General features: G+C 58.4%; 1 protein-coding gene across 10 annotated transcripts in view; it reads right to left on the bottom strand.

Moving 5' to 3' along the window:
- KRABD3 (KRAB domain containing 3) overlaps positions 1–20501 on the bottom strand; it is a 28398-nt gene extending 7897 nt beyond the window's left edge. For 2 of the 10 annotated variants that reach the window (XM_078059701.1, XM_078059702.1), the window contains exons 1-17: positions 20267–20500; positions 13811–13937; positions 13287–13406; positions 12461–12607; positions 11679–11834; positions 10667–10798; positions 10262–10444; positions 9168–9323; positions 8296–8514; positions 7665–7838; positions 7114–7287; positions 5079–5231; positions 4294–4476; positions 3253–3429; positions 3028–3159; positions 2024–2125; positions 1410–1571 (exon numbers count right to left, since the gene is read on the bottom strand). In XM_078059701.1, coding sequence (XP_077915827.1) covers positions 1410–1571; positions 2024–2125; positions 3028–3159; positions 3253–3429; positions 4294–4476; positions 5079–5231; positions 7114–7287; positions 7665–7838; positions 8296–8514; positions 9168–9323; positions 10262–10444; positions 10667–10798; positions 11679–11834; positions 12461–12607; positions 13287–13406; positions 13811–13937; positions 20267–20407 — 2638 coding nt within the window. In that variant the 5' untranslated portion in view covers positions 20408–20500. Of the gene's footprint in view, positions 1–2; positions 261–1409; positions 1572–2023; positions 2126–3027; positions 3160–3252; positions 3430–4293; positions 4477–5078; positions 5232–7113; positions 7288–7664; positions 7839–8295; positions 8515–9167; positions 9324–10261; positions 10445–10666; positions 10799–11678; positions 11835–12460; positions 12608–13286; positions 13407–13810; positions 13938–19694; positions 19864–19920 lie in introns of those variants that run through there. The other 8 variants (XM_078059703.1, XM_036122609.2, XM_036122607.2 and 5 more) reach the window with 8 other exon arrangements.
- Positions 20502–20776: the final 275 nt, after the last annotated feature.

The following is a 20776-nucleotide window of genomic DNA, read 5'->3' as shown; positions in this document are numbered from 1 at the left end:
AACCAAAGCAGGGACACGGGATGAGAGTTCACGGGCTGTCCGAACCTTTCTCTCCCGCCAGGGGACCCCTTCAGCATCCTCCCCACCCACTAAGGCCTGGCTTTAGATGGGACAGAAGTGACTCAGGCTTGAGAATATGGATGCCAGTGTTCACGACATCAAAGGTGGCACATCTCTTGGCTGCTCCCCAAATTCATGGACAGGATAAGCCACGGACTGGTCTCAAGCTTTCCTAGGACAGTGAGTGGCCTTCCCACCTTCTGGGAGAAGGACCACTTTTCAGCGCAAATGGCATCCCAGACCACCTAACGCTGCCCTGTTGCATCAGTAGGCAGGGTCTGGAGAAAGTTCAGCAGACAGCGAGATGCCAAGGCCATGGACGGCATCCGGGAGAGGGGCCCAAGAGGGCCAGAGCAGCGAGGGGCAGGGATGCTTCTAGTGATGCAGGGCCCTCATCCGCACATCCATCCTGACCTCTACCCTCCCTATTCTGAGGTCAGAGTCATAGATCTTAGATCTTAAATTACTTTTTTAAAAAATCACCTAATCCTTCACCGTAAAGCCCCTTGGAACTTGCCTCCACGCCAGACAAAGCTCACAAGAAAGCCCGGTTACCGCCCCGGACTGGTGGGGCCGACCTGCTTTCCCCCAGTCCTCTGCACCCCAGCCCAGCTCTGCCCCCTCTTCAGCACCTCCAGGTTCCAGACAGAAAGAAGTGACTTGTGGAGCACCGTGGGAACCCCCGATGGGCCAGAACGCTGCCTGGTCAGCTTCTTCAGGAAGGATCTAAGCTAAGGCCTGGCAACCTCTGGCCAGCTCGGTGCTCTCAGTACAAGGGCTGCGCCTGCCGAGCGGCGGAAGGGCCGAGCCAGCGACGGGCCCAGCCAAGTGCTGGGGGGAGGGTCTCGGCACAGGCCCTCTGGGAGCCAGGAGACCCAGCCCCACGCGCTCCCTCCACGCCTCTAACAGGTCCAGGAGGAGCTTGCTCAGGGTCGGGTGTGAGGCAGAACCCCGTCTCTCCGGATGCCCTTGGCCAGGTCGCTCAACACTACTGGGCCCGTTTCCTCATCTCTCTGGAAAGACTCCTCAAACCCCAGACTTTGAATCTGGGTGTTATCTACACTGGTAGGCTCGCCTCTAGAAAGTACTTTTATGAAAAAACCAGCTACTTCTGTGAGAAAACACTGAATGAAATAGCAACCTGGAGTTCGAGGGGAGACCCTTCCCGCCTATGACCGTATGAAGGCTGCTAGGTACAAGCCTCCCCCAGGCTTCCGGCCAGCCTGCCCCACGGGAAGGAGCTGAGAAGGGAAGGCAGGTGCGGGGCCACCGCAGGCGCCTATCCCCTGCCCACCCCATGCCCACAGGGCTCCTGATGACTTGAGGGGACAGGGAAGCCCCATGTTCACCTGCAACACTTGGTCTTCCATTTCCAGACCCTGGGCCCCTGGATTCTTCACTGACCCTGGGCTTCCAGGACAGGGGCCCAGGGGCTGATCCAAGAGGCTGGCAGGGCCCCGGACCAGGCCTCTTCTCTGGCTGAGGAGCAAGGCAGGGGTTCCCAGCTGCCCCTGCAGAAAGAGCACAGAGCACCTGGGGCACGGATACCCCTTCTGACATGCGGATATTTGGACATGGCCTAAAAAAATTGAACTTTCAACTTTCAAACAATGGTTAAATGGGATGCAAGACAGATACACTTGGCCTGTCACCCCGGGTGAATGGCCCGCTGGGGCATGTGTGAGGAGGGCAGACTGGATTCGTTCTGGAGTCCTCTACAGCCAGGGCTGAAGCCTCTGGCTCACCCACAAGGTGAAGGCCGGAGGAAGCAGATGGAGAGGACCACAGTCTGCAGGCCCCACCCTGGTGAGGGGGGCGCCCTATGGGCCATGGGAAACTGGCCCGTGCCCAGCCCGCTCTGCCGTGCCCCACGGGAGGAACACGGGTACGGCCCGGCCAGTGCAGGGGCCAAGGACTAAGTTGGGAGGGAGCTCCCTTCCCCAACTGCTCACCGCACCCCTACCTCCTCCAGCACTGCCCAGGGGGCCAGGCCGGCCCGGGGTTTCTGAGTACACGTCTCTCCAGGGCAACTGGGACCTGCCCCCTGTCTTCTCTTCTGCTTTTCCTGCGGGGAGAAACGCCGGGTCAGGCCTGGACTGAGGAGCGAGACTGCCTGGCGGGGGGGGGGGGGGGCAGGCATTTCTTGACAGGATGACCTGGAAGTTCTCAGAAGACATCCATCCTGGGTAAACATACCGTCGGCTGCCCGACACAGCGACGAGCAAACCCTCCAGACATGGAACCAGGCTGCCCTGCCCAAGCCATGAAAGCCCCTTATTCAGAAGGCCCAGTGTCACGGAGATTTAGATAACTAGCCACTTGAGCAACCCCGCTCCCCCCTCCCTGTGCCCTAACTCCCGCTTGGATGCTTTAAATTCCCCAGTGAAGAGTGAACCCGCCGAACCCGGACACCCCACCCTGGAGCCAAGTAAAGGCAGAGTCCCGGGCGCGTGCATTACTCTTGCTGTACCTCTCTACCGGGGACCCCAAGGCGTGCCCCGCAGGGTCTGGGGTCATAGATCCTGTCCCTCCAGGGTCCCTGATGGCTTTTGCTGACATGCGTCCTACGATTCTAAGAACCACAGGATTTACCCCAAGGGGGGGCGTAAATGTCCACAGGGCTCCCTACAAGTAACACGGGCTGGGAGAGCGCCCCAGGCATCCCTCGCTGAGAGCATCACCTCTGATAGGCTGGGGACCAACACAACACTATATATGTGTACAGACGTTATTAGCGCATACAACATGTACGTGTTCGAGAGAGAGAGCATGTATACGTATTAGGTTCATTGCCCGGCTTTCTAATTCAACACACTTGTTGAACAATGCTGGGGCCCTGTGCCCTACCTTCTCTCTCAGACCCGGCTCAACCTGCAGGGAACTCAAGCATGATGAAAGCAGAGAACTTCCGGCAAGAGTCAGGCAAAGTGAGAATCCAGGCCCCCTCCCAGGAGTCCCCGGGCTCACCTGCACTGAGCCTGCAGTGGTCCGCGGGCTCTGCTCTCCCTGGGCCTTCACCAGGGCTGCTACCGGTGGGGGCGCCGCCTGGGCGCGGGGACAGAGGGCCAGGAGCCTTGCAGCCAGGAAGACGGTCCCTCTCTGGCAACACAAAGCTGGTGTCAGGGCAGCGGCTGCACCCCGGGTGGAGGGAGGGAATGGCTCCCTGGCCTCCTCTGTCCCCTGCAAGCTCACCCTGAGGGAGCAGCTGCCAGAGCTCGTCTCCTTCTGAGCTGCTGAAGCTGGAGCTGGGGCTGGGGCTGGGGCTGGGGCTGGGGCCTGCCAAGCAGGCGAAGCGCAGGGGCCTCCCAGGCAAGATCCCCTTCAGAGAGTTCTCCAGACAGTGGAGTGGGGAGGGCTTCGTGGCTGCGCCTGCGCAAATGACAACAGAAGAACACCCCGTCCATCAGCCTGATGGCAGGCAGGAGGACCCTCTACCTTAGTACACAGGCACGCAGAGCTGGTCCCCCTGCAGGTCCGCCAACGGCCCCACACAGGCTCTGGGAGACCCTACAGCTCCCACTCTGGCCAAGGAAGGTGGGGAGGAGCAAAGCCAGCGGGGAACTTTCCTGAAGTCTCAAGTCCCTGGTACCAGCCGCCAGCAGTCTGGCTCCAGACAGGCCCCGGGTGTTAGAGCCAGGCGGCCCCTACTTGCTTCACTCAGGACCAGCGGTCCAAGAGCAGAGACTCAGTCCTGTCCACAGGAAGTCCCCCAGAGCCAGTTCTCTTCTGCTGGGAATATTTAGAAATACCACATTTATCCAAATAAGCCAGACCCTTCCAGCCCACTCCGGCAGGGCTAGGAAGGAACACCGCTGTAAGCACAAATGAGCAGTGGCAAGAGCAGAGGGAGATCCCCCCATCCCTGTTACCCACCCCCACCGTGACCCCAGGCAACTACTACAATAAAGGAAATAACCAGTCGTCTCCCAGAGAAACCCCAAGGCCGCTGAAAACCGTCCCCCACCCTTCCTTTCAGCGACCCATTTACGGTCTTCTTCCAGCACACCTTGGAGCACTGGAGCCAGGAGTCTGGGGAGCGCTCACCCGCCCCAGCACGCGTCCCAGCCCGCAGCCCGAGGTGTGGGGCAGCCAGCACACTGCCCCAGCCGCCAGCCAGGTGCTGCGCTGGGGTGGAGGGAGCAGAGCAGAGGGAAGGGGGGATCTAGTCCCTCGTCGAAGGTTTTATTGGGAGGGAAGACATGCCACAGAACACCAGGACAGATGTCAGCTCACCATCTTGGAGCCACCTCCACGGCCCCGGCCTGGTGGCCCCATGGTCTTTGAGCCCTCGCTGGTAGCAGATGGGGACGCTGCTGGAGGTGAGCGCCTGGGGGCTGGCCAGCCGGAAGCTCCTGGTGGGTGCTTCCCCCGGACTCTGTCCCAGATGAGCTGGCTCACAGGCCCCGCCTCTCAGTCCTGTTTCGATGAGAAGCCAAGAGGCCTGTCAGCCCTGTGGGGCACTGAGACAAGGAAGTCAATGGACAGAGCACAGCTTCTGCCACTGTTGGCTTCTTGGGCACGTGAGCTCCAGGTGTGGGACACACGCTAGGCCTACAGATGTTCCCGGGAGCCGCCCAAATCTTCCAGGACCTCTTTATCCCCAGACCCGGCCACCTGGAGTCCTGGGGGCCCCACAGCTCAGAGAATGTGCCGGACACCAAGGTACTCGAAGCCGACACAGAGGATTGAAATATACTCTGCTGCTAAGGCCCTGGCTCAGGCCTGGACTCGGAGCAGCAGACGGCAGGGCTCGCAATCCACGTGCTTGGCACGTCCCAGCCCCCCAGCCCCGGCTCCAGCCCTGGGTGTCCTGCCCTGACTCCACCCACCACTCAGAGGCTGGCGGCACCGTTTGGCTTCCTGGCCTCACACAAGCTTCTGCCCAGGCCATTTCCACAGCATCTTCTCCCCTCAGGGCTGGAGGTGGGCCTGCCAACTGCATGGGGGGACAGGGCCGGGGTTGGCCGTGTGAGAGTCGCCCTTCCCTGCTCTCTGACGCCGGGGCAGCCGTACTTTACCTTCCTTGTCTGCAGTCCAATTCTTGGGCTCCACTCTCTGGGACCCCCTGTCCCCTGCTGAGGACCAGGACGAGGCTGACTGCGGCCTGAGCATAGGTATCTCTCTGAGACAGTTCTCCAGGCCCTGGAGCGGGGAGCTTCCCACTGGGCTTCCTGTGAAAACCCAACATTTGCAATCTTGGATGGTCAGAGCTCAGTCTCTGCAAAGCCCGGGAGCCTTGCCTCCATCCCTGTGGCCAGGGCAGCTGGGGCCGCGGAGGAGGCTCAGAGGACCTGTCATGCCAGGCACCTGGTCCCCAACACGTGTCAGTCCCGGCTCTGGGCAGGCCCACTTGGGCTGGCCCTGGAAGAAGCCAGCCTGTCTGAGCCGTCTACACAGAACTGGTCAGTGGGCTGTGACAAGGACGATCAGCCACAGGCGTGACCCCCTGCTCCACCCCTGGGAGGGAGGCCACCATGCCGCCTCGCCCGCAGACAGCCCTGAGGCTCCCTCCGCTAGTCAGAGGGAAACGCTAGAGGCGCCTTCCCCTCCAGATATGATGTAGCAGGTTGAGAAGGCCAACACTAGTGTAGTCGCAACTTGGGGAAAAAAGACAAACCACAAATACTACATTTCTAGTGACAGAGCTGTGGAAGCAGCAGGAAGTAAAGAAGCCAAAAGTCCAAAAAGAAAAGGCTCTTCCTGCGTGAGCTGACATCGTGGCCATGCTCTTTCCGGAAGGCATTTGCTGACGCCAGGCCAGGCAGGGCACGAAGAGAGAGTATCAGAGCTTTGGGCTGCCGCGTGGGGCTGGAACAGCAAAGTTCAACTACAAGAACCCCAAATGCAGTTTCCCTGAGTTCTACAGCAACAGAGGGAGCTGGGGAGCTGGGCTGGAAGCTTCTAAAAGGCAGCACAAACTCTCCCGTGGTTTGGGTTCCTTAGAAAGCTAAGTGCGCCCACAGAGGCCGCATAAACAAGCCATGTGCTAACCCCTATGGACGGGTACTGCGCGGCGGTTAGGAGGGATGGGGTGCTGCTAGGGTCCAAGAAACACGCAGACAAAATTCAGGAAGATGCCAGACGTAGATGGTAAAACAAAAGGCAAGGTGGAAAGCTGCGTACGGAATGCTACCGCCTGTGTGAGGGAACCAGCAGCTGGGCCGCGCAGAGAATGACCTTGAAAGGTGAGAGAACGCACGTGGGGACTCAGGGAGGGCGGGGGCTTGGGGGGGGTGGAGGGAGACATCATCTCTACTCCGCAACCTTTTATAGCTTTTGAGCAAAACCCTGTGATTGCCTATTAAAAACTAAAACTTAAAAAGAAAAGTTGGCTGCACTGGGGGAGGAAAGGGCCCCCACAGCCTGGCAGGAATCCAGGCTGCCATGGGCACTGGGAGGCCCCAGAGCCCCACGGGCTCCAGCTAGCCGGGGGCAGAGTGCTGGGGCAGCTCTAGGCCTTCCGCAGACAACACGATACAAAGGCGAGCCAACGGGGGACCCAGTGTCTGTGGACAAGGCAGACCAAGAGCGCCTGGATGATTCAAGTGGGGACAAAGGTCAAGAGGGGACACTACAGAGTCCTGTAAAATTCCAAAGAGGTGTGACAGCTCACCGTGGCCGCCTCTGCACCGGGCGGGGGGGGGGGGGGGCAGCGGGTGCTTGGAGAGACATAGGTCACCAAAGACACTCCTTAAGGTGCTTTTACATGAACCTCGGGACATTTTTTTCTTAAGTCAGAGGTCAGTTTGATATTATAGGCGTTTCTTTGTGGCTGGGATAAGGAAAAAGTTGACACTAAAGGAGACCTCTTTCTATCTTGTAAGGGGTCTTAGCTGTTATCCTGCCCCTTCGGAGCTAAGTACCCCCCCACCCCCCGCCCCGCCCCACCGCCACCCTGCAACAAGTCCCGTGTCTGCTCCTGCCTCAACATCCCCAGCTCTGTTCCAGACAGTTCCATGGCACCCTGCCCCGGTTGGGTCAGACATGACGGTGGGCAGGGGGCCTCTCATCCTTCCCCAGGACTGACCCCCAGCCTCAGGCCTGCCAGCTCACCTTTTCCAGGCGGACGCCCCTGGCTGCCCCCAGGGCTCTGGAAATCCAGGTCCCCATCGGTGCTGCTGGATGAGGAGAAGCTGGGAGGGGTGCTGTGGGGACCTGAGGGGAGGGCAGGGCTGCCTCTCACACAGCCCTGCAGACTCAGAGCCAGAAGAGGCCCCCCAGTCACCTCTGCAGGAAACAGCACAGCTGACATCATGAGAAAGCCACCGGACAAGAGGTCCCCTGGGCCCTGGGCTGGGGGTGGGCAACCAGGACACCTACCCTAAAGGATCTCCCACAAGGGTCTCCCCTTAGGTTAGGGGCTCAAGCACTGGTTAAAAAACCCACGTGAACCCAACTGTTGGTCTCATGGGGCTGGAAAGTAAGTAAGAGCCCTCAGAGGGGGCAGTGGGCAGGAAGAGTCGGGCTTCCACCACATTCGGGAACTCTTCAGGGGGAGGCATCAATAAGGGGGCTACAGAAGGGCCTGCACCTCCAGAGGCCCAGGATGGGGAGCGGGGCACCTAACTATGGCTCAGCACCCCTGAGCCCAGGGCCCCGTCTACCTTCACCATGTGATCTGCAGGGCTGCAGCTCGGGCCTCTGAGACCCGGGGTCTCCTGGCTGAGGGCTCTGGAATCCAGAGGTGGCCGGCGGCTGGGGAGGTAACGACCCACTCAGGGGAATGCCCTTCAGACAGGCCTCCAGGGCTTCCAGGGGCGAGCTCGAGGGACTGCCAGCTGGGACAGGGGAGATGGCCCCATCACCGTCTCAGGCACGGTCCCCTGCCCCAACCTGCCTCCTGCAGGGGCGACAAGTCCTGCACCAGGCGTGGAGGCGTGGAGGCCTGCCAGGCAGGACACCCTGTGGGGGACTTGGACTCACTCTCTGTTCCTACAGGGCAATGACAAATCTGTACCCCAGCCCGGGGGTGGGGTGGAGAGACCCACAGGGATGTAGTGACCAGCTTCCTGACAGGCAGGAAATCTCTGTAAACTAAAATCCTTACGATGGAAAGCTCCCGGGCCCTTGGATTAAGGAGGAGGTAGGTGAAGAGAGGGGAGTCACTGCCTGAGACGGATGGCCAGGGCCTCCCCCTGTGGGCTGGACCTGCTCCCTCCCCTGTGGGCTGGCAGAACCTTGTTGGTGGGGCTGAGAATCCCATTGGAGGACTTGGGAGATGCCCCCAGGCCTCACCTTGAGCTATGGGACCCCAGCTGGGCACTCGGGCCCCTCTGGTCTCTCCATCGCCCCCCTGGCTGCTGGCGGCAGAGGGGCTGTGCGTCCACTTGCGGAGCTGACAGGACGCAGGCACGGGGGGGCTCTGGGCCCAGCTGTCCTCCATCTTCACCACAGAGAGCACGCTGCCAGCTCCTGGACCAGGCCCGGGAGGAGGGGTCTGCAGGGGTCTGGGCCCTGTGGGAAGCCCCCATGAGCCCGTTATAGGGTCAGGACAGGGCTCCCAAGACCCCTGGCCTCCACAGCAGTCTCTGGCTCCAAGGCGGTCACTGCTCAAACACTAGCACATGGAGCAGCTCACACTCCCATCTTGCCCCAGGCCCTCTGGGGCGCCTCCAGAGGTTTCTACTGAGGGACGCCACATCAGGCTCCTCGGGGGGCACCAAATCAGGGTCTTTCCTCCAAGGCCAGCAAGTCTGTGTCAATTCGACTTTCTCAGCAGTCGGAGAAGCTACCGAGTACTGGTGAGCTACAGCGTGTGGAAACACTACCCAAGCCCACGTGAACGTGATGCGAGCACCCGATTCAAAATTATGCCCCAGGTGTCCACGGGCCATCTTCTGTTCTCAGGCCTCCCCCTCCCTACGCTCCATTCCTCCCTTCTGGAACTTTCAGCCCTACTCTAACAGCCAACCTGGATAGTGATCATGGACTGATGAAGCACCTCCTACAGGCCTAACTCCATTTACAGGGATGGTCCCTAACATGCGGCAGCTCCGACCTACGCGCAGAGGCGAGGGCCTAAGGGCCTGGTGTGGAGGCCTGCTTGGAGCTGGAAAAGGAAATGGATATTGTCCTGGGGCCCTCCCTGCCCAGTCAGTGGCTTTTACCTCCAGAATTCCTTTGGCAGGCCCCTGGGTCCTCCTGTAGTGGTGGGTCCCCTACTCCTGAGGGGCTGGGACGCCTGTGCTGGGCCTCCGGGATCTCCTTCAGACAGTTCAACAGACCCTGGAGGGGACAAGCCCCGGAAGCTGCCTCTGTCTTCACTATACAAAAGAGGAACGCATTTTCACCCTGAGCCCAGTCATGACAAACAACAAAAAGCAGACAGTCCAGGTAAGGGCCAGAAATCTGGAAATGTGGGTCTTCTTGCAGTTCATTTAGACGCGCACAGGCCACTGTCTCCTTGGGCTTAGTTTACAAATGCCTGTCTTTGGCACCTGGTGGCGCAGCTGTTGTGGGATGGAGCCCCATGCTGGGTTCCGTGCGCAGCAGAGAGTCTGCTTAAGACTCTCTCTCCTCCTCCCTCTGCCCCTTCCCCCCCACCTCTCTCTCTCCCCCCCCACCTCTCTAAAATAAATAAATAAATCAAAACAAAACAAAAAAAAGACCTGTCTTCACACCTCCCTGAAGCAGACGGCTGGAAGGAGGGAGATGAGAAGGTGCAACATCAAGGTGGGGCACGTCCAGGGGGAAAGAAGCGAGCGGACAGGTCCCTACCTGCCCGTGGTTCCCTGGGCCCCAAGCAAAGCTTCTAAGGACCAAGCTTTTCACAAACACACACACACAAGTATGTTACTGTATCTGAGACCCCCAAAGTCTTCACAGCTCCTGCCCCAGCACGCCGCCCCCACCCACCACCACCCCCACCCCCCCGCCTACTCTAAGCGCCCACTTAAGAGTCAACACAGTGATAACTTGGCAGCTCCTCCTCAAGGTCCCGTATTAGGACGAGTAAAAAACAAAAGGATCCAGGGCCAAGTCTGTTTTTGAGTTTCCTTCTACCAGCTGACCAAATGTCATTCTCCTAAAAAAGCCACCCGGCTCCAGCAACAGGCCACCAATGACAGTAGGGCAGCCGTGTTGGGAATGCTCCTTTGGGAAGACATTGTATTTGCAGAGAAACAGCTACAGAAAGGTAGTTTGAGCTTTTCTGGGGCTTCAGAAACCTTGGCCTGAGGAGACAGGTCCCCAGGGGACTCACCTGCCCAGGGTGGGCTCTCGGGCCCCAGCTCTGCTCCGGTTAGCTGAGAGGTGCCCTGGCCGGGGACAGGAGGCAGCAAGCCTCGGGACACCTCAGGGTGCTGGGATCCAGGCACAAGGATTTCCTTCAGGCAGTTGATAAGGCCTTGCAAGGGGCTGCTCCCAGGAGAGATTCCTACAGCACCTGCAAGACCAGCCAAGGTCAGGGCCGCCCTGATGATGGCAGCTATGGGACTCTCAGAAGGTCTGAGATTCCCACCTGTATGAACAGGGACACCTGCCATGTAGGGCTGTCAGGGGGCTGAGATGAGAGAGCCACCTGACAGGCTGGTGTGAACCGAGCATGCCTCCATTTCCCTCCCCCGCTCAGCTCCAGGGCACACTCTCAGCAGAGCCAGCCTCTCACCTGTCCCCAGGGTCCCTCTCTCCTGTCTTCCGTGGCCCTTCTTCCTGCTGGGGCTGTAGGTAGGAGGGCTGGGCTCCCCACCTGGGGCTTCTGGGCCTTCCTTCTCTGTAGGTCTTGGTTTGTCAGGAGTTTCTGTTATAGGAGAGACAGAAAGGTCTTTCTAGCCCTGGCTCCTGGCCCTGAGGAACTGCCCCAGATTGGTCCCCATAGAGGACAGGCCCCTCAGCCCCCCACACATCCCTGGGGGGCAGCCAAGTCCTGGAAACTTGGATTTGTGGCAGAGTCAGCTCCTGCAGGCTTGTCCTAGGAATCTGTCCTGGCAAAGGCAGGGCTCCTTTCCCTGTTTCCTTCTGGTGTCATTGTAAACACCAAGACTGCTTGCTCTGAATAACACGGAACCCCCCAACTCCAGCCTCTGACTTTGGCTCAATAAGTGAGTCCGGCAGCCTTGACACGCAGGGCCCAATCTTGTACTCATGCTTCTCAAATCTGAGCATGTGGACCCCCAAAGCAAATCTGCCAGGTGATACCTAAAATGGGGTCTGTTTTTCAGGAGAGCCAATTTTAGTCCACATTCATTTAAAATATTTTAAATGAAAGATATTCCAACAAATGCAAAATTTGCAAGAATTTTTAGAAATACAATGAGACCCCAGAGAAATTCTAGTTGCCCTCCTCTGCTCTTAGGGCTGCCTTGGTGAGAAGGTCTGAGACTCAGGTCAGGCGCACACAGGGGTGTCCCTTGCCAACAGGCCGGCATGTTGGAAACTGCCTTCCACTCCCTGTGCACGATCACACAGGACTCTGCAAGCAGGGCTGGGAGAGAGCTGCTCAGGGACCGAGTATCACACTTCCTCTCTGCTCTACAGACAGAGGCCCTTGTCCTGCTCTCTGGGGAGCGAGCCCGCTTTAGCAATAAGAGAAACTGAGTCCTAGAGATAATGAAGAGGGCACAGAGTCCAGTCCCCCTGCCTCCAGGGTCAGAGCCCTGCCCCTGCTGGGTCGCACTCACTGATGGTGACAGGGCTCCCCTGGCCCCCGGCTCCAGGCAGGCTGCTGGACGATGAGCCGCTGCTAGATGTGGTGGCCAGGTGGGGCCAGCCAGTAGGCGTGTTTGGAAGGCAGCCGAGCAGGCCTTGGAGAGGGCAAGTCTCCACAGTCACAGCTGCTATTGGGGAGGAGGGAGAGGACACTCAAAACTAGACTTCAGCCAAGCAGTGGGTAAAATGCCCCCACCATTGTCCCATCCGGGCCCTTCCTTGCCCTGTGCCATGGACAATGACCCATGTCAGTATCCTCTGCATTGTCATTCCCGGGCTCTGAAACATACATCCATAGCCCCAGTCTCGTTCTGGTAAGATCCTGCCCACTCCACTTTCTGTGTCATTTGCCACTGAGAAGGCTCAAAGGCCAGGGCTGGTGGGGACAGACTTCTTGAGGAAGTATGGTCTGAGCTGAAAGCACCCGGTGAGCAGAGCAGGGGGAAGGACCAAGAGTCTGGGGATGTGGGCAGAGCACAGGCTGGGGGACTGGGCCCCACTGGCCATGCAGACTGGGCACGGCTTCCTTCTCATCTCCAGAACAGGACCTGGCCTCACCCACCACACAGGGCACGATGCGACAGGTAGAAACCAGCATGAGAAAGGCCAGGAGCCCTGTCTCCGCACTACCCATGCCTTCTCGGGGGCAGACGTGCTACCAGGGAATTCGTGACCCAGACCAGTCCACCTAGGGTCTAGCAGGGGCTGGGCAGGCCCACGGCACCCAGCTTGAACTTGGTTTTGTCCGACTTACCCTTGGGGCTCCCCCGCTCCCCGTCCAGGCTGACTGCCCCGCTCCCACGCTCACTCTCCGGGCTGACCTCCCCAAACAGGAACTCCGGAATCTCCTTGACCAGCTGCACCAGGGCAGTGAGGTGCAGGCTGTGAGGGGGCGCGCCTCCTGCCGGAGAGGCCGCAGTGAACCCCCACACCCTCAGCTCAGCACTCACGCTTCTGCACACGACTGCTAACCAGAGTTTCATGTCATCCTCCTACCACGTGGGTAGCAGCCCAGGGGAGACTGACATCCGGGAAGTAAAAAGGATCAGCCCCAGGCACAGCTGGGACTAGGGGCTGGGGACTCTAGGTAGTGTCCCTCATTACCTGGTACTTCTCCAGGGGAACGCCACGAGGGCGGCCTCCCCACCCCTCCCACCGGCCGGGCCCTCTGCCCTTCCTGGCACCCCTGCCCTTGCGGCCCCACCCAGGCTGGGCCCGTGGGCCACATCCAGCATCTGAGGTCAGCCCTGTGGCAGCTCCCTCGGAAGCTGCAGGCTGGCCCTGCACATTAGTGGCAGGAAGGAGGCTTGAATAGGGGGTGCTCTCCACGGGTGACCCCAGGTTTCTTCCTAGCATGGCATACAACGGGCAACAGTGTGCCAGGTTCACTGCCCAGGGGGGCAAAGGGTGAAAGGTCACAGAGAGATTTGGGTATAGAGTGTGGCAAGGGCTGAGGGCACAGTGTTCCCTGAGGAGTAAAGCCAGGGGCTGAGGACCGCAGAGTGGAAGGGACTAGAGTGAGTCCACCTGGGCCCAGGACACCCAACGGGGCCTGACCCTCAACTATCAAAATTACTCACCCAGGGGGCCTCCTCCCCTAGGAGGCTCCTGCCCCTCACCAGCGTAGCTCCTGCCTTCCGTGGCTCCTCCAGGCTCCGTAGGAGACAGGAAAGCAGAGAGGGGGAGCAGCTCATCTGTCCCTGGGAAAGAAAAGAGGGAGGGACAGCCCCTGGGAATGGAAGCTGGCCTCCACCTACCACAATCACGCATGCACCTGTTTACATGTGTGTTCACGTGATCACCCAAACCCCAAGAACTGCGGGGCCACCGGAGGCTCAGAGACCAGGCTGCTCAGTGTTTCGCCCGTTCTGGGGTGCCCCGACCGAATCTTACTCACAACCCTGGTGCAGACTATGGAAACAACAATGGCATAAAAGATCTGCGAGGCCCTCAGCTCAGCCTGAGGCTCTCGGAACACCACCTCAAACGGTGTTCATTTTGTAGTTAAGACTCAGGCCTGGCGGGCTCAGGGTGACTCAGGACCTGCCTGGTCCTGGATCCCACCTCCCTTCACTTTTCCTCGGGGCTGGGGCGGGCTCCTTACCCAGGGAGCGCAGCGTCTCGTAGTTCTCCCGCATCACGTCGCGGTAGAGCATCCTCTGCCCTTCCCCCAGCAGCTGCCACTCCTCCTCGGAGAACCTCACGGCCAGGTCCTGGAAGGCCACGGACACCTGTGGGCACAATCTCCGGGGAGTTGGTGGCTCCCTCCCAGCGCTGCCAGCCTCACCGTGTCTCCAGAGGTACACCAGGGAGTGGGGAGCAGTGAGAGTGTGGCGGGGGCCTGACACGTGGGAGCAGGTGAAGGAGTGGCAGGAATCTGCTCACGGGACAGAGATGGGGTTTGGACTGTGTCCACAAAAAGGTATGCTGAAGTCCCTACCCTCGTCCCCCATGAACGCGGCCCTATTTGGAAATAGGGTCCTTGCAGATGTAGTTAGGGTGAGGTCAGACTGGAGTAGGGTGGGCCCCTAACCCGGTATGACCAGTGTCCTCATAAGAAGAGAAGACACACAGTCACACGGGGAGGAGAAGGTCCGGTGACAATGGAGGCAGAGAATGAAGTGACACAGCCACAAGCCAAGGAAACGTGGGACCACCGGAGGCTGGAGGAGAGGAGTAGAGGAGTAGAGCACCCTCTGCCCCTCCCCTAGAGCCTTCAGAGGGGGCATAGCTCCCTACCGCCCTGGTTGGGGTTCCCTCGCCTCCAGCACAGTGAGAGGATCCACCTGCTGGTGAAGCCTGCCAGTTTGTGGTACTTCGTTACAGGCACCCCCTCCCCCCCCAGAAGCCCTCACAGTCCGTGGCCCTCAGCCTGGGCCTAAGAAAAGGCCAACTCCAGGGGGAAGCCCAGCCAGCTCTAAATTCACCATGGGAGAGTCACTGGAGTTAATAAGCAAACTTCGCCTCGACCGTGCAAGGACCTGAGGTCCTATCGCTACGGCATTTAAACAAGATCATAGATAAAACGGATAATAAGTACGACAAAGAACAAAACACTCCATACTTTTTAGTGGGGATGACCCAACAGTCAGGAATCAAGCAAGCAAAATGCTTATGTGGCTCCTCCCAGCCTCACCCCAAGAAAGAGAGCAAGAGAGAACACCTCAAACAGCCTGGGACGTCTCAAGGAGGCCAGGCCTCCCATACCAGGGCAGATGACCGTGCGACCGGGAATGAAGAACAGCAGTCGATGCACCCGTGCTCACTGGTGGCCCTTGATCTTCAGACCCCAAATCCTACGGCCACAGTGCTTCTACAGATCCTCTGGCCCAGCTGCTCTGCCGGACTCCAGGCCCGTGCTGGGCTGAGCCTGCCCTCACTTTCCCAGTCTCACTTGACCTTCAGGGCCCCGGCCTGCCACCGTGATCCCCATGGCCGTGACCCATGGCATTTACCACCAAGCCCGTGCAGCACGTGGGTACTATGCTCTGCAGGAGCCCTTCCAGGCCACCAGGTAGGCCTCCTTGCCCCTGTCCCCACTCCCCCATCCCAGCCCCCTCCTGGACCTCTCCACTCTGCACCCCTGTGGGCTTGCAGCCTGGTACGTTGTGGCCTACTCTGCAGGGAAGGGCTTGGAAGAGATGTGGAATCACCCTTGGACGGCATCCCCTGCTTTGTAAGATACAAGAAACATTCTGTCCTAACTTCTTTAAAAATCCTCACTAAGTGGGCTTTAAAATGGCCATCAGACCCCAGAAGATTACCAGCATCTGACAGGCATGTATTTAAAATTACAGCAAAAATTAACTTCGTGCAAATTAAGCAAACAGAATGTAAAATATGGGAAGGGTCCTTCTGGTGTAGAAACAGATGCTAAACTATTTGTAAGAAAAATGACTGAATAAAATGAAAACACTCCTAATAAAGAAGTTAATCTACTGCCTTGTTTCGTCAACTCAAGTCAGTGACTTTAAAAACCATCACTGCTACCAACTATCAGCATTGTCATCAACGGCATCTGCCCCCCACTCTGCCCGTCCCCCTGACAGCTGGCACCATATGGTCACGACTGCCCTTCACTGTGCTGCTGAACTGGTCGAGACCCCGTCCACACAGCCGGCTGGAGGCAGCCTCTCCGCAGCCTACTGCCTTTGGTCCAGAGGTTCTCAAGCTCTCTCGGCCAGCCAGCAGACCTTCTGGAAGTCCTCCCCACCCCTCTAGCCCAAGTACGGTGGCTCCCTTTCAGGAACACGCTCAGACACCCTCAAAAACATCTCTCAAAGAGCCATCCCCATTTCTTGCTGGATTCCGGACAGACACAACACAGCCAACAGTAGGGTCTAGCCGCTGACCCTCTCCCTGCGCCCTCTCTATGGGACGAAGGTCATGTGAACTGCAGCCAGCCTGAGCACCTCCCACCTGACGGCCACCGCCGGAGATCAGGGCACGTGGCCGCTCCTCTGCAGGCCAGGCTTCCCCGACACAAGCTACCCTGCGCGTGCACCAGGTACGCGAGACACTCAGCCTACCTCGGCCCCATGGGCCTCTCCCCGGCTCGGCTCACCTGAACACTCGCATGTTACGGGCACCCTGCTGGATGCCAAGTGAGCTGTGTCCCGTGCAGGCTCTATTCTCAAGGGACCCAGACATCAGAAGCCGGATCCTTTGTTTCGGAGCATTTCAGAGCTCTCATCGATTAACAAAACGGATCTCTGCAGGCAGCTGGTCAGACACTGTTAGCCCATGTGTGGGCTGAGGGTTCACACAGTGCCAAGTGGGGAAGCAGTGAGCGGAGCTGGTAGCCCACCACAGCGCAAGTCTAGGCCGGGGACCTCTGAGCTTGGGTGCTTTTTCTGCTGTGCTTAATTGTGACTGTAATAACCAATGACCTTGGTAAACCTTAAGAAAACAAGCATCAAACATCTCATTTTTCAAAATTATTATTTCCCAGTCAAGTTTGTAGTGGCAGATCTTGAGTACAAAGAAATGTCCCTGTAGACACTGCTGAATGGCAGAGTCCAAATGGCATTGCTCTGGCTGGGGCGGGGAACGTGGGAGAAGGGCCCAGCAGAGCCACGTGACACTGTGGGGTGGGGGGGCTAGTTTATCCCAAGATGTCAGCAGACAAGTTCTCTGTTTAACAAATTGAGTGAAAAATACTCTCTCTTCAGCTTCTCCCATCAGAAGCTTTTTCCAGGGGCGCCTGGGTGGCTCAGTCCTTAAGCGTCTGCCTTCAGTTCAGGTCATGATCCTGGGGTCCTGGGATTGAGCCCTGCATCAGGCTCCCTGCTCGGCGGGAAGCCTGCTTCTCCCTCTCCCGCTCCCCCTGCTTGTGTTCCCTCTCTCGCTGTGTCTCTGTGTGTCATATACATAAATAAAACCTTTAGAAAAAAAAAAAAGCTTTTTCCAACATAATGACTGAAAAAACAAAAGCGCTTTTAGGTTCAAACAATTTACTTCAGGTTCCTTTTAATTAGGGCTGATTTCCCTGCCTCATCCTTGATTTACTAAATCAGGAGTAAGCCCAGAAATCTACGTTTTCAAGCCTCCCGTGATTCTGACACATTCTCAGTTTAGAGCCACAGGGCAGGGGATAGTCATAGGCTGGAGTCCTGCCCAACCCTGCTGGAAATGAAAAGTATGCTGGGGAACGGACCCCTGAAAACAGACTCGGCCCTCTTTCTTCCCAGGAGCCAGCTCTCAAACGTCATGCGTTTGTGAACCAGAAATCAGACAATTGCCTAGACCTTTAAGGAGCAAGGATCATTTAATGCCAATTTCCACCCAAAATGGGATGTCTCTTCAATTTCTCCTTGAATGCCTTCAGTAATGGGTGGCTCACCACATTCCCAGCAGCTGGTCCTATCACTGGCCCAGTCTGGCATTTAAGAAGTCCTGGACACAGGGGCGCCTGGGTGGCTTGTCAGTTAACTGTCGGCCTTCGGCTCAGGTCATGATCCCAGGGTCCTGGGATGGAGTCCCGCATCGGGGCTCCTTGCTCAGTGGGGAGGCTGCTTCTCCCTCTCCCTGTGCCCCTCCCCCCTGCTCGTGCATTCTCTCTCTCTCTCTCAAATAAATAAATAAAATCTTTAAAAAAAAAAAGAAGCAGCAGCCGTCCTGGGCACACAGATGAGGCACCACGTGGGAGTTAGGGCTGGCCCTCAGGAGCCAGGAGCCAGGCTGCCAGAATTCCAATCCCTGCTTTGCTTCATATCAGCTATGGGACCTTGCCAAACTACTTAACGTACATGGGCCTTGGTGAACTCATTTATAAAATCAGGATCATAACGACCTGCAGCATGGGGATGTTGTGAAGAGTAAATGAATTAATACAGGAAAAGTGCCTGGAACAAAGGCTGGGATGTCGTAAGCGCTGTGATTAGTGTGAGAGGCCCCCACACCTGTTTGGTCCACCTGCAGGTCAGAGCCCGGAAGCCCCAGCTACACAGAATGGGCTCTTCCTCACATATTACTTCTGAATTCCAGTGCCTCTTTATCTCCTCGCTAAATATACCCAACTCTTTTAGACATCTGGAAGAGATGGTTTCCAGGTCTTTCACCATCTCGGCCTCAAGACACATTCTTCAAGACAAAGTTCTTATAAAATGGAAATGGGACCTGACTGTGGCCAGTACAGAGGGTTCAATCAATAGCCTCCCTCCGCCCAGAAAAAGTGGAGGAAAAGTGAGGAGTGCGTGTGTGAGTGAGCATGAGTGTGCAAACACATAAGGCAGCAATGCTTGCCTCAGGGGAGGGAAACACACTGCTGGCTTGCATCTGGACCGATTGTCTCCTCGGGCCCTGCTTCACCTCCTCTGTGGCTCAGGCCTCGCCCCCTCAACCAACAGGAGAAAAGCTTTCTGGATCGACCCAGGACTATTGTAACTGGGCAGCCTCCTAGTTCGCTGCTGCCATGCCGGTCCTCCTAAAACACTCCTTCTACCCTGTCATTAGCCCAACATGAAAACCACAGCTTCAGTGCCCACGGGACCCGACCATCTTTCCACAGTCCTTCCCAGCCTAGACCCATTCTCCCAGCATGCCTCAGCCTTGGGTTCCCAGTTTGGACCCTGCACCCTGCTGCCCCCCACTTATGGGCTGTGCTCACACATCCCTGGGCTTTTGGGAATCACAATGGAGAGAAGGACAAGAGGCGTTCCCTGTAACTATCCATCTGACTGTTATCTACTGCCCCCCAAAGCCACTCCTAGCCACCTTCTCTGGGAAGCTACACAGTGTGAGGATGCATCCTTCTTGGAACATCAGACCTGAAAGACTGGTGGTCCAAACCCCTCATTTTGTAGAAGAGGAAACTGCAGCCTGAGGAGAGCCTAGCACAGGACCAGCGGGCATTCCTGAGCAAGGGTGTCCTTGGGCTCCTTCATTGAGCAGCCAGAGCCGCAAGGAAGGCTGCCCCTGCTCCCACAACATCCACTTTTCCTGGCTTCTCCCAAGAGCTTGTGGGCCATGAATGACTGGAGGTTCTGGTTCCGGTTGGCTAGATCTGGCCACAAAATGCCCAGGCCGCTATCCCAATACCCACCCACCTTCAAACCACGGAGTCTACAATTGACTGAGGTTGGCCCAAGTTCACCGCCACGAAAATTACAGAACTGGCTCCCTGCACCCACCCTGAGGAACCGCAACAACTCCCCATTGGTATCATCATATTTTTCTGGCATCTTCCCAGCCCCGCACACTACTCGCCCGAATTGCCCAGGCTGCGACACATGGGGGCTCTTCCTCCAGCTCTAGAATCTACACACCCTACCAGGTAGATAAAACCTGGGGCCTTGATTCATGCCCCCTCCCCCAAGGGTCCAGGATCCTACCAAGAATAAAAGCATCAGATTTACTCATTCCCCTGAGGCCTTCATTCATGCCCACGACTCCCAGGATAACTAATAATTAAAAGAAGCCACGCCGAGGGAGGGCGATGCGTAACCCAAAGGAACGAGTTTCCGAAGGTGGAGACAGGCTCCACGTACAGGGTACTGGGGAACGCAGCTCGGGGAGGGGGTCCGGGGTCGTCCAGGGACCTCGACTTCTCCGCACGAAAGCCTGCGCGCCAGGCCCGCCCGGCCGAGCACAGCCCGATACCAAAGTCGGCGGACCCCCGGGTCTTTGTCCCTCTACCACGAGACCGCACCACGCCGCGCCTAGTTGACCGGCCGAGGCGTCCGTCGGTCCGTCTGTCCTCCCGGTTCGCCTCACCTGGCGCGCCATCCCGGGACTCAGCCTCCGCTCTCAGCTTCCGGCGCGGCCCGCGGCGCCCGCAACCCGGCCGCAGACTGTGCCGCGAGCCTCGGCGACAGCGGCGACCGAGGTCGGCGCGGGAGAAAGCGGGGCTGGGGCCGCGGGCGGTGGGGGAAAGGCGAGGCCGAGCACACCCCGGCCTCCCGGCGCCCCCCACTCCAAGAGGGGTGGTCGGGCTTCCGCCCGGAGACCCCCAGCCTCGGCGGCCCGCTGGGCGCAGGCGCGAACTACACGTCCCAGAGGGCGCCGCGGCGCGGGCCGGGGGGCGGTGCCGCGGGCCGCCTCCTTGAAGCCCCCTCCCCACCTGCTTCGCTGAAGACCTCAGGAAGCTGCCGCGAGGGGTTCCGCGCGGGGTCCCGCCTGGTGGCCAGCTTGCGGATGTGTTTTCCCGAGGTACGCGTCCATCCGTCATCATCCATCCATCATCTGTTCTTGCATCCAACATTTACTGAGCGCATCCTCTGTGCCAGGTGGAGATGCTCGGATGAAACGGGACCCTCCTCTCCTAGAGGTCACATCCCGTAAACCCGTTTCCGAGGCCGCGGGGAGGTGTGTGTGTTGGGGGGCGGGAGCGGCCGCCGGGGTGGGGAGGGGGCTGCAGGCCAGACTGCGCGGGCCGCGGTCGGGGGTGGGTCTGAGTGGCTGCCAGACCCCCGCGCATCCTCAGATCTGCCACCCCGTCCCCTCGCTCAGCAGGGCATCGAGCCGGCTCATGACATCTCGTGTGACCAATTGCTGGTCTATTTGGTTGATTTAGGTGACCCCCGAAGCTCCTGGAACGTAGGACGCCCTCAAATAAATGTGTGATGAGTGA

This window comes from Halichoerus grypus, chromosome 12 (genome assembly GCF_964656455.1).
Source record: "Halichoerus grypus chromosome 12, mHalGry1.hap1.1, whole genome shotgun sequence".
Classification (NCBI taxonomy): Eukaryota; Metazoa; Chordata; class Mammalia; order Carnivora; family Phocidae; genus Halichoerus; species Halichoerus grypus.
This window is presented reverse-complemented; position numbering and strand designations above follow the sequence as displayed.